This window comes from Musa acuminata, chromosome BXJ3-5 (genome assembly GCF_036884655.1).
Source record: "Musa acuminata AAA Group cultivar baxijiao chromosome BXJ3-5, Cavendish_Baxijiao_AAA, whole genome shotgun sequence".
Lineage (NCBI taxonomy): Eukaryota > Viridiplantae > Streptophyta > Magnoliopsida > Zingiberales > Musaceae > Musa > Musa acuminata.
This window is the reverse complement of record NC_088353.1, coordinates 39158640-39172089: the sequence shown is the minus strand read 5'-3', so window position 1 is coordinate 39172089 and position 13450 is coordinate 39158640. Positions and strand designations below refer to the sequence as shown.

Below are 13450 nucleotides of genomic sequence, written 5' to 3'. Positions count from 1 at the left end.
TAAAGTAGTTCTATGAATAAATAAAAATATTTTGAATAATATAAAAGATATGCACATCTAATATTTGATCTATAACTATTTAATTTCAAATTTTGATATTAAATTATTTCATATAATAGCATAATTATAATTTTATTCTTATACAATGTACATTCCAAGTATAGCACAGTGGCATGTGCCAATCATGGAATGTGTATTCTGCTGTTACAAATCAAGAATTGTCTTGGCAGATACGGAGAGATCTGTGGTTAAGTTTAGAGACAGAAATATTGGTCGTTGAGTCGATGATGCAGAAACAGAAAACATATACGATAATTAGAACATTTGATGAAAGCGTCGACCATAACTTATCTGTATTCCATGAGAAAAGATTACTCAGTAAGATGCATCAAAAGAACCGTGGAAACTGGCTTAAAAGGCTGCATAAAAAGGACAAGTACCTTTTTCAAGCTAAAATCTTGGTTTTCTTATATTTGGATCAGCATCTCAAAGAAACACCTTATACGAGCAAGATTTAGTTTGGTTGATCATCTACTATAATAATGACTCCTGCCTTTAGGCTCTCGAGATTTAATAGCATCGGAAACAGGAACTTGATATGAAACACGTTTGCTAAGCTTCATTATTTTAATGAAGCTCTATTTCTCCGCGATAACATGCAGACATGATCTCGTATCCGGAAAAAAGACAACACTGTTCACGAAATAGAAGCTGGTATAACAAGTTTCCAGCAGTTGCTTATTTGCAAGCCAAAAGAACTCATCCTACTCATGATTGCTAAATTAAAGAAGAATAAGAACTGAATCCTCTGAATGGAACTGCATCCCAGTTCCAACAGTTCTCTACAGGTTCGTGCGATCTCAACATCTTCTGTCTCTTTCTTAGTATCAAAGTCTAAAGATTTCCTAGAAAGGACCTAACAAAATCTTATTTCTATCATGCCCCGTTTAAGGATACCAATCGTGAGTAGAACAAAGGCAAAGTTTTACTTTTTTAATAGCATTGATCGCTGGTCGAAGGCAAGAGCTAAGCTTCGCTTTTTCCTCACTGCTATAATATTATGATAAAAATAATAAAAGATAAAAATAATTATTGAAAAAATTTTATTGAAGAAATAAAAAAACTTAAATACATTAAGTTATTCGTCTCCTATTTATACAACCTCATATAGTTAAGAAAATCTTATCTTCTATCAATCATCCTGTCAGTCGCTCCTGCCACAGCTTCCCCGTTAGGATTTTCTTGCTCCAAATCTCACGTCCGGTGCATTCACCAGCTTGCTGCTGCTTCTTCAAAGTCGACCACGAAACAGCAGATCTTTTATTCTAAGTGCCACTGCATGGCCATCGATGACAACGCTCGTGAGTTGCTAATGCCATGCATCATTTTGCTCTTGAAGAGGGTAAAAGAACTGGCCGAACTCCTCTTGGTTAGCTCCATGACCAGGTAAGGATCGTCGCTCTGGTTGGGATGGGCTTCGTGTGCTTCTATTTCCTTACTCATCGGCGACGATTGTGTAACCTCAATCTCCGTTTCCAGCTTTTCATATTGCTCTACTGAGAACAAAGAGTCATCCGCTCCGACTTCAAATTCGCTGGTGGCAGTGTCATGATCGCCTGTTTCAATCTTGAGGACGTCACTAGGAGCGTCCGGCCGTAAGCCTGTTAATGCTTCACCATCCTGTGAAAAGGCCTCTGACTTATCTGATCTCGTTTCAGATTTATTTTGATCGATATCAGTCTCTTTTTCGTCCTTCAGCGAGTTATCAAGCGGCGACACCAGTAATTGCTTGCCAAAGACTCGATAGATTCTCCTTGCAATTTGCCCGACTCATTGCGACTTGTGGAAGGTTCAGAAGAATCCAAGCTGGTGATCTTCTTGGCATCATCTTCTTCGTTGCTGTTTCCATCGCTACATAGCTTTTTCTCCAGTGCAGACGAGTGCAAGGTAGACGAGGACGGAGATGCCTCTTTAAGAGGGCTCTTCTGGCATCCAAGAGATCCAGAGCCACCTTCTCCTCCACCGACGGGGATGCTGCTGCTGCTTCTGCTTCGTAAGCTAATTTTGCTCCTGATGAAGAAATACCATCGTCGTCTGCGTCTGCCCTTCTTCGCGTTACTGGTGTCGCCACCATCACTTGCATGGCCTTCTCTTCTTCTGGAGGAGAAGGGGAACAGCATGGGGAGGTTCCGGAGGGAACCTGAAGAAGGTCAAGGCAAAAGGAAATGATTGGAGGGAGGGAAATGGATGCCCCCTTCACTTGTAGCAGCGGAGATGGATGACGTATGTGGAGGACAGCCTGAGAGGGAGCCGAACATCTCCCATGCTCGCTGTCAGAACGAGGATCGATGAAGCAACAAGGGGTTGAGGTATTAGAAATTGAAGGGGATAAAGACCGATAAGAGTTTTAAGAATTTTCAGGAAGGAGGTCTTGAGGAAATCTTTGAAAAGTTGAGGAAAATCCTTTATAATATATATAAATAGCCATCAAAAGTTTTAGCTCACTATCTAAATGAACTCTACGATTACATTTCATAATTTATTATGGTATCAGAGTCACTTGCCTAGAGACTCCTCACACAACCTCATCAATGGAGGTGCTCGACGTCGACACTGTTGCTCGACGCCGACGCTGCCACTTTGCGCTAGTATCTCGACACTGGTGCTTCTTCCCTCACCGATGCTGTTGCTCCATCCTCGCCATCATCCTTGCTAGCAACAACAAACCACCTCCCTACAATCGCTGTTGATTCGATCTCCAGATCTGATTCTGCTGAGTCTCTGTCGTTCATCACCGAATCACTACTGGTAGAACTCCCTATCGCAGCCTTTGCTCACGCCGGACTTACCCTGTTTCGCTATGTTCTCCTACTTGAGCTGGCGATCGCTGTCATTTCCTCTACCTCGGTGCATCTCGGTAACATTAATCTAAAATGCCTCAAGTCACCCTCATATACTCCCCAATTGGTTGGCTCTGTCGAACGCAGACATCGACATATCGTTGAAACTAGTCTCTCCCTTCTACCCTCAAGATCTGCATACTACTATTACTCCAGTTCAACAGCTTCTCACTCCCTCTATTTCTCCACTCCCTTTGAAGTAATACTCTCAGCAACATTGCCACTGGCTTTACCTTCTCCTAGACCTAGTGACATTGACATGCCAACGGCTGGCCCGGTCCATGACGGTGACTTGCTCTTGGCTATACCACCAACATAATCTACCACTTCCATCGCCCCTAGACATTCAATGACAACATGCTCCAAAAGTTGTATTTTCAAACCATGTCAAGTCCTTGACTTACATGCTATAACGAATTCCTCTACTGAGGCCAGTGAACCCACTACAATCACTGAAGCTTAAAAATCTTCTCACTAGCGTAAAGCCATGTGTGACGAATATGATGCTCTCCTCCGTAACTCTATATGAACCTTAATACCTTTTCATCACACACAAAATATCATCGGGTGTAAATGGGTCTTTCGAATTAAGCGAAACCCAAACGGATCCGTTACCAGATATAAAGCATGTCTAGTCGCCAAAGAATTTCATCAACGATCTAGTGTCGACTTCACAGAGATATTTAGTCCTATTGTTAAACCCACAACAATCCATCTTATCCTGAGTTTGGTCATCTCAAAGGGCTGGCACATACGACAATTGAATGTTAACAATGCTTTTTTACATGTGTCTTTTACTAAATATGTCTTTATGCAGTAACGTCTTAGTTTTGTTTATTCTCAGTATTCAAGGCATGTCTGCAAACTTTAAAAAGCTATTTATAGACTTCGTCAAGCTCCAAGGGCTTGGTATACAGAGTTTGGCTCGTTTTTTACCTCAATTAACTTCATCAATTCCAAGTCTGATACCTCATTATTCATATGCCAGCATAATGGAAGCACAATATATTTTTTGGTGTATGTGGATGATATTAGTGTCACAAGCAATGATCCTTTGGAGACTCAGGCATTTCTAAAGCACTTAGCCAATCGATTTTCCCTCAAAGATCTAGGAACTTTGAGCTATTTTCTAGGAGTGGATGCAACATTTACATCTTCAGGTCTCTTCCTATCACAAAGAAAGTATATTCAAGATTTATTATCGAAGACAAATATGTAGGATGTGAAAGAGGTTACAGCTCCTCTCTCTGCCAGTGAATCACTCAAATTATGTGATGCTATAGATTTGACTCAATATTGACAAGTCCTTAGCTCCTTACAATACTTGGCTCTCACCCGTCCAGATATCTCATTTTCCATCAATAAATTATCGCAATTCATGCATCGACCATCTACTATGCATTGATCTATGATCAAACGAATTTTGTGGTATCTTAAAGGGACTCTTAATCATGGCATTTTTCTTTGCAAAAATGCTTCACTCCATCTCCATGCCTTTGCTGATGCTGATTGGGCAGGGAACTTTGATGATAGAACATCCACGTCAGAATACATTGTCTTCCTTGGAGCTACTCTAATCAATTGGAGTTCTAAAAAACAAAAGACGGTTGCACGATCTACAATTGAAGCTGAATACCGTGCCATTGGCACCGCCACTACTGAACTCAATTAGGTCACAAATCTGCTCAAGGAACTCAACATCAACTCCACAATTACTCTTACAATATATTGTGATAATATTGGAGCTACGTGCCAATCTAGTGTTCCATTCCTGCATGAAACACATTGCCATCGACTTCCACTTCGTGCGAGATCAAGTTGTCAGACATCAACTCCATGTTTCCCATGTACATATGGCTGATTAACTAGCAGACTCACTCACAAAGCCTCTCGTCTGTAAACTAATTTTATTCCATCGGTCCAAGATCGACATCCTTGATAAAAGCTCAATATGGGGCATGATAGTAGATAAGATTTCCTCGAGGTAGTTGAGGAAATTTTTAATCAATTGAGGAAATATCTGAACAGTTGAAGAAAATCGTCCTTGTTGAATGTATATAAATAGCTATCAAAAATTCACTATCTAAATGAACTCTACTATTACATTTCATAGTTTATCAGTTTCAAGCCCGATCAAACACAATCGAGAAGCTACAACTGACGCCTCAAAGTCTTGTTCTTGTGAGTAGAGATGATAATGGAGTAGAGTTTTCTTTAATTCGGATATCCTTGTCTAATGTATCCATTTAAAATAGATTAAGATATCGTTAATTGGGTACAATTAGAAAAAAAATAGATATTGATATCACCCAACATCTCTTATGTTATCCCACATCAAAAATGTAATTTCATTCTTATACTGAAGGCATTCCTTCCATTCATGAATCTGTGATCATGAATAATCGAACCAACATGAAATTGGAGATGATGAATAAGGTGTAGGATACACCAAAAAAGAATTGATACATTAGGCTGCTTATGTATCAGCTATTTCAACATACTTTTTCTAGTTTCTTCAAATTCCATGCATGGTTTCTGTTCATGTTTGTCTTCCTACATGCTGTTGTACTACACAATTTTCATGACGACTAGCTTGAATCATCTTGCAAGCTAGGTGGTAAAGTTGAACCATTTCCTTGATGAACAAAATAGAAATGGTTAATGTATCGGAACAACATCGGTCATCATCTCTAATGCTACTTGCACGCAACAGGCAAAAACCTCTTCACTTGGGTTGCTTTCACCAAGAGATTTAGCTGCATTCCAACATCTCCGCCAGGGACGTGCGCGGTTGAACTGTCATCTACCTAACAGAGCGGCTTCATCAGTGGATTCTGCCGGCCTCGGTCATCGGCAGGAGGCCGGGAATGTAGGGCACGCCGGACTTCGGCAACCATGCGTTGCCCTGGATGAAGTGCTCGACGGTGAACTTCTGGGCGTGGGCGTAGCCGATGGTCTTCACCCCCTTCCACTTCACCCTTTGGCTCGTGTTGGCGCCGGGGCCGCGGTTGTCGAGCTCGGTGTAGAAGCAGGTGTTGAGGCCGAAGTTCTCGAACCACGGAAGCCACCCCTTTGGGTCGATCAGATCGTCCAGCTGCGACTGCAGCACGAAAGTCCTCGAGAACTCTTTCCACGGCCGGCCGAGGAACGTCGGTAGCTTCTCCCGGAAGGGGAAGAAGGCGGGGTCGGCGCTGATGGTGCAGTTGTGGAGGATGATGGCTGTGGTCTGGCGCCGGTCCTTGCGCCCCTGCGCCGTCACGATGTTCTGCTGGTTGTCCATCGGCTTCCTCGCCAGGATCAGGCAGTTCTGTAACACCGCCGCGCCGTCGCCAAAGATGAAGTCGATGGTGCCGGAGATGTTGCAGTCGCGGTAGAACTGGCGCTTGGTATGGACGTAGAGCGTGTCCTGGTACCCGTCAATCCGCACGTTGTAGAAGACCGACTTGTCGGACTGCACACGGAGCGCCACCGCCTGGTGCTTCGCCGCCCCGGCCGAGTTCTCGATCCAGAGGTCCTTGCCGATGAATCCATCGCCAATGACAGCTGCGTCGTCACACGAATAATTTAGTCGTTAGTACCAGCACTTCACCATTACCTAAACAACTTAGCGCATGGTGCACCCACCGACAGTGGCGGTTTTGAAGGTCGCGGTGCCGTCGATGTAGTTGAGGCTGCCGGTTATCTTAGTCTTGTTCGTCCCGTCGCCGACCATAATCACGTTGGTGAGGCTCCGGTTAACCTGAACTTTCTCCTTGTACACTCCTTCCTTGATGTAGATGACGAATGTATGGTTGCTTTTCTTCGGGACGCGGAGGAGGGCATCGCTGATGGTCTTCACGTCGCCGGTGCCATCCTGAGCTACAGTGACGTTGGGCTTCAGCTCGGCTGGGCTCAGCTGGAGGAGCCTTCTCTTGCCGAGGGAGACCCACGACGGGTACTCTTCGGCGAGGAGCTTCCGGCTGATACCAAGGTTGAGGGAGTCGAGCGTGTTGTCCAAATTGATGACGATGGCCAAGATGTTGCTCGTCATCTCGGCGGAGCTGTTCAGCGCCTTCCGCATCGACTCCGCGGCGTTGGTGGTCGTGTTCTCGAACCCGTCGAGGCACGTCTCCTGATACGTGATGGAGGCGCTGATCCACACCTTGAGGTCGTCCAGGAACTTGTCGAGCTTGATCAGGGAGAAGCCTTCGAGCTGGTCGATGGAGCTCCTGAGGTCGTCGATGGCGTAGTCGAGGAGCTCGCGGCAGTTCTCGAGCGCATCGGAGGTGCGTGGGTTCTTGGCAGCCTCCGACAACACGGTGGAGTGGTTGAAGGCCTCCTTGATCTGGTCGATCGTGATCTGGAAGGCCAGGTTGACGAGCTCCTTGGGGTCGGTGGAGTTACCGGCCGCCGCGGAGAGGGTGCTCTCGCAAGTCTCCTGGTAGTCGGTGGGGTTGCAGAAGTCCTTGATGTTCTTCTGCGAGCTTGAGAACTGTGTTTTCGCCGGTTCGGAGTCGAGGTTCGATATGGTGACGGCGACGGTCGCCACGATTGCCACGAGGACGATGGCGGAGACGCTGAGAGCAGCAACCTTCATGTTCCCCATGGTGTTTGGCTCTCTATTCTCTAAACAACGCTTTGAGAGGTTTTGCAGTGGCCTACCAAGGCAGAGACTAATGGGGTTATCCTACAGAAGAGAAAGGGGATGACCCCAAGGTCGGATGAGTGAGGAGTGACAGGAATCTGGCCCTTCTTTATATAGAGGAGTTAGGGGGACAGGGCCAAGAAAGAAGATGGCTGTGGATTTGCGACGGTGGACACAGACGAGGATGCAGGAGAGCCACGAAGACAAAAATAGCGTCTGGTCAGAGATAAGAGTCTATTTATGACCTAATAGATTTGCACCATCACATCTGGTTAAACTGTTTGCAGGAGGAAAACTAAACGTTTTTAGTTAGGCTAAGTTTTCATATATTCTAAGAATTTATAGTTATTTCACTGCAGTTAATTTCATTACCTAATTATCATTTGATGCTAATTCAAACTCTACATTATATAATTATAATAAAATAACGCATTGAGATTATGACAATAATGAAGAAGATATATATATATATATATATATATATATATATATATATATATATATATATATATATATATATTATAGTTAATCTCCATCGGCTAACAATCATCAGATTATTAATTAAGACAGACTCATTAAAATTATAGTAATACTAAAGACGTTTTAGATTTAAATTTTTTAAACTCAAACTAGCTAACTATAGATGGATTATTTGGATTTTTCTGAATAGACATTAACCAAAAAATAAGGATACATGTGATGTTAATGTTTGGAGGGTTATTAGTGATATATAAAAATTGATAAGGGTAAATACGCCATATACAAGTAGATACTAAAAACTCTAGTCTTAAAAACTCGTTTTATTTAAAGATTACACCGATACCAAATCTTCACTTTTTGACTCCAACAATATTAATATAGAACAGATATAAGTTTGTCCACGGTGTCACTGCTACATCATGATTCAGTGCTTCAAAATCGACCTGTTTGTCCTCGATATCCCCGTTTTTAACAATGAAATGTTTATGATGAATGTATACTGTAGCGTAGATATCAACATTCTCACATGAAAACGTAATACGATACATCAATGTTATCTGAAGGACCACAAGTTAGACCAAAACATGTACTACAGCATTACATAATAAATCAACACGGACATATGTTTATCTTCAATCATTTTGAAAAGTTTATTAATTCTGTTCGTAGTGATTCAAACAATTATCACAATTATACAGTCTCTCTGAAATCTAGAATAAAAAACAACCAATTCAGACATGAAAGACTTTAGTTTTTCACCTCCCATGTCTTCAACCATCAACTCCATTCGAGATCGTACGGCAAAATAGCCACAGGGATGTTGATACTAAAGGATGACACCCTTGCTCAAATAAATAATAAAGTATGTAGTCCCTGCAATGAAGTCACTAGAAGTCATCAATTGCGCTCCGTTGTGCGCCTGGACATGCTCGGGTTACTGGAGGCTTGGCATGTGGTCCTTCTAACAAGCTTCTTGCAATTGTCTCGTAAGCTGCCTCGGTTAGGTGAATACCATCCCAGGAGATGGAACTAGATGGATCACTGCAGACTGTTGCATCTTTGTGACCGCACTGAACAAATCGATTGACGCCATATGGGCCATCGCTTCCACAGCATGCGTGCAGTGGAGCTTTAAATCCTGCACTCACAAAGATCTCAGCGAAGATTCCATCAAACTTAATACACACAGATAAACATTGATTCTAATGAACTTTTTCCCACAGGGTGGGTGCAAGTGCAGTTCATTGAGGTTCTGTCATATCTCAATTGGATCCATATCTGGATCAATCCGAATTTTCCACCTAATTCTGATAGACATCCAATTTGACCAATGTGTAACAGACATCCCTTACTACTACATTGCCTTCGTTTGGAACAGTTATGCCTCAAATCCAACCACAAGAAATTTGTGTGAGAACATAACTCTTCAACTATAAGTTTGGTCACAAGTTCTCTACTAATAGCAACTCATTTTTTATATTCAACTATAAAAAACAGAACAAAACTCGTTAGTCCTGGAACTTCAGGGGTGGATTTGAGTTGTAGTTACCAAGTAAATGAAATATGTTTTCTAATCCAAGTCAGCTCAAAATGGCCTAGGTTTAAATTTGAGTAAGTGATTTTCAAGTAAGAATCTGAAGCCATATGTATCAAACATTTAAAGATTAAATGGATCAAGCAGTAAAAAATTTGATGCAGCTTAACATACAGAGGAAATCCATCCAGAATACCATGATCAAAAGGTCTCAAAAATATGATTCGGAATAACATCCAAATTATAAGAAATTCTATAGAAGCCACAAGCATCCAATTCGTGCTTTGCAAACTTTGATTTGTTCTAGTTCTAGTGTGTAAATAAATCGCCAATATGGTCCAAGTAATAAATGTCCAAGTTTCTTTGGGGCCCCAATTCCAATAAGATCCCCATGTCTCATTGGCCCATACAGCTCCACAAAGAATGCCTATGGTTATAAAAGGTAAACCTAAACTAAGGACACAATTAACTCCAATAATCTAAAAATGGCCATGCGCTCACAAAAGAACTCCGAACATCAAATCTTGCAGACCGATACTAACCTATGGGAGTTATCAAGCATGTAGTTTCTTGATTAATTCCAAATAAGTATTTGCTGAAGTCAGGAGCGTATACATAAATCTAATTCAGGTATTTTCAGCTTATAGGTCCAGCTACCTGCCCCATGGACAGTTGGAGTCTATTGAGATCTCAATAGAAAGTCATGCAGATTTTTCTGTTTCTGAAGCTGTAATATTATGAAACAATGGGTTCTTACATTGGATTGGCATACTTTCTCTTGTTCTTACAATTTCCTTGTGAAATTTGAATAATTGACTGATTATTACAGTAAACTAATGGTGATAATTAAAAAATGAATCGCCCCGATCATTCAAGTTCTTCAGCTGAACTCCGGTTACAGATTCTAGCACCCAAGTTAACTACAATCAGGGCAAAGGTAAGTAACTCAGTTAAATGATCATATTTCTTCTACCTTTAATAGATGAAGATACATAACTACCTTCTAAGGTTAGGAAAATAAGTTTAAATCAAATGTTTTTACTTTGCCTGATAAAACTACAATAAGATGCAACTCAAATTGGAACTGCACCAATTGAGAGCACTACAAAATCATTTGAGTTTATTACCTTAAAAGTAAAGAATGCTTTTAAGGGAAAGGATTAATGATGACTCACTGTGCAAAATATTTTGGACCAACGACAATTCATGATGAAATGGTTATTATAATTGAAATTGTATAAAGATAGTGTCATAAAACATGATTTAAAAAGTTCAAGTTTAAGATGGAGGATAAATAGTGGGTATCGTAACTGTTATAGCTAATCAAGATGACATAAGCATAGTGTAAACTTGAAAGCATGTAGGAGAAAGAATCACATGTTCACCAATAAAAAGTTCCAAAATGTAAAATTTTTCAAGAATTTCAACATAATGCCACACATCCTATCTCAAGAACCAGCCTCAGCAAAAGGTTCATATAACAGCTAATTGGTAAAGCCAAATAAAGTGGTTTTAAGCCTCATGTAAAGCCTTTTAAAGCCCATATTTGAGCCAAAAAAAAAAATCGATACAAGATAGAATGCACTTGGAGCTTTTCTGAAGGCATAATTGACATACATATTTATGCAGATCTACATTCTAGTGTAATGTCAGAATAAGTGGAAATAGTTGCCTGATTCCTGCAATTACATGTATCATGTGGTTGTCGTCCAATTTTTTATGCTGACATTTGAGAACCAAATATTATTTTGAACCTCTTACTGTAGTAACATACAACTACCACAGTATGCAAATTCAGTGTTCCAGTCATGATAGAACTCTATATAAGGAACAATAGTTCAAACCAGGAGTGCTCTAGGATTAGCAATATTTTTCTTTTCTTTTGAAGGAAGGATTAGTACATTTTTGACAGAGAAAAAACATACCAAAGAGTTGTGGAGCACGGAAAAAGGTTATGGTGGCATCATAGTAGTTTGCATAAATGATAGTGACATGTGGGTGAAGCTTCCGAAGCCTATCCAACTCATCCTGGAGTAGGCGATTATGGTACTCAGAGAACTCATTCAACCACTTGATGCAGCCTGTTTGCGAGTCATAATCCTCAACATTCTTGCTCTGAAAGACATCTAAATATGCTGGAATACATCCAATTGGGAAGTTCCCGGGAACCAACAATGTCTTTACCCCAAGTTCTATTAAATCCTAGCCAAAAGAAAGGATTATATGAATCTAGAGTTCCAGTTGGCAATGCTTGAGAAGAAGCACCACATTATGCCCAAAATGTATACTAAATTTCCAAAAGGTCAGTGGCAGAACCCTCACATTGATTGCTGAACTGATTGCACCAACGACGCTAGGAACGAAGGTTCTTACTTCATCTGCATTTATTCCTTGGAAGAATGGATGGTTGTAGTCATTTCCACCAATCTCTCCCATCAGGATCAATGAACTGTTCAACACCTCTTTGGTATCTGCCATTACATACAAAGACAAAACAATCAGAAAACATCACACCCAACAGTCAACTCTGCTATTCAGCACGTACATGACTAACTGACTTCTAACAAGCAATTGGAAAAGGGATTTTTCTTATAAGTTTGAACTCCTGATACAATCTTACGATTATCTTCATCCACATATTAGATCAATTAACTGTTCATATTTGTTCTCCTTAGTAGCATTAATAGTTTTAACATAAGTAATCATCATTATTATCATTTTTGGAAACACTACACAGAATATTGGGAATCGAAGGCATATGCCTACCGGAGGAGAGCGAAGACAACAACTGCTTGAACGACTCGATCTGAACACGCAAGGACCTGTCGGTCCATGAAGCTTGAATCCCCTTAGAGCTAAAGAAGTCAAGATCGAGCGCGGTGGCCCCGCCGACTGCGAAATTCGCCCCTTGCCGGAAATCATCCCCGCTACCTCCGTCCAGATACGGCCGCACCAGCGGCAACCCCAACCCTTGCGCTGAGCCAGTAGAATCATCCGAAATATAACTCATCTCAAACACTAACATCGCCGCTTCTCACTATAGAAACGAAAATTGGGTGGTAATAGTAGTAGTAGTGGAACAGACCGATGAAGTCGATGATGACGCGGCCGTCGGAGAAGCGACCGGTGGGGCGGTCAAAAAAGGTGCGGCCGTAGGGTGGGCTGCCGCTGGAGGCGCCCAGGCTACCGAGGCGGACGGCGTTGCCGGTGTCAGCAATGGAGTCGCCGAAGCTAAAGATGGCTGTGAAGCAGCCGGAGGCGGGGCGACGAGCGCCGGGGAGAACGGCGATGACGATGAGGAGAGGGAGGAGGCGAGGAGGAGGCGCGATAGGGGCCATCGATAGGGTGAGACCACACACACACACACCGATAGGATTAACGGAAGTACGACAGGTGGCGTAGTGGTCGCGTCAACAAAAATAATCGGTTGGCTCGCTGACAGTTGGCTTTTTTTAATTTTTCACGTGAAAATAAGGAATCCGCGTGAAGTTGCCACTCCTTTTTTTAATTAAAAAAAGGATATAAATTCACTTTTTATCTATTTATTTCCTTCTTTCTCGTACGGTTCATTCTCATCCAACACAACCAATCCATTAGATCGGATTAAACTAAACTAATATCAATTCCTAGTTGACATCCGGTTCATAAATTTGTGTTTGAGTTGCCTCAGCTCTAAAGGAAGCTGCAAAACCTGAAAGCAGGTTCCTTTGATGTCAAGATAGACTCATGTAATCATATTATATTTGTAGCTCATTTATCTGGAAAGACAATTTTTATGGGATCCCTATCTATCATAATTTTCAGGATAAAGGATTTATAGTCCCTCGCCTTACCACTTGACCATTGTCACTAAACCAAATTCGATCTAAATAAAATAAAAATAAATTTCTTAAGAGAAAAAAAAATAGATTT

At 41.6% G+C, this 13450-nt stretch overlaps 2 protein-coding genes across 2 annotated transcripts; both read right to left on the bottom strand.

The window, feature by feature from the left end:
* Positions 1–5682: 5682 nt before the first annotated feature.
* LOC135638237 (putative pectinesterase/pectinesterase inhibitor 28) lies at positions 5683–7613 on the bottom strand. Its single transcript, XM_065151271.1, has 2 exons — positions 6525–7613; positions 5683–6443 (listed from the first exon to the last, which is right to left on the bottom strand). The coding sequence occupies exons 1-2, from the start codon at positions 7483–7485 to the stop codon at positions 5725–5727; spliced, it is 1680 nt and encodes a 559-aa protein (XP_065007343.1). The 5' UTR covers positions 7486–7613; the 3' UTR covers positions 5683–5724.
* A 1014-nt stretch (positions 7614–8627) lies between these two features.
* Positions 8628–12919, bottom strand: LOC135638810 (GDSL esterase/lipase At1g28570-like). Its single transcript, XM_065152243.1, has 5 exons — positions 12624–12919; positions 12305–12514; positions 11861–12009; positions 11464–11740; positions 8628–9142 (listed from the first exon to the last, which is right to left on the bottom strand). Exons 1-5 carry the CDS (start codon positions 12874–12876, stop codon positions 8892–8894), a joined length of 1140 nt encoding a protein of 379 aa, XP_065008315.1. The 5' UTR covers positions 12877–12919; the 3' UTR covers positions 8628–8891.
* Between the last annotated feature and the right edge of the window lie 531 nt (positions 12920–13450).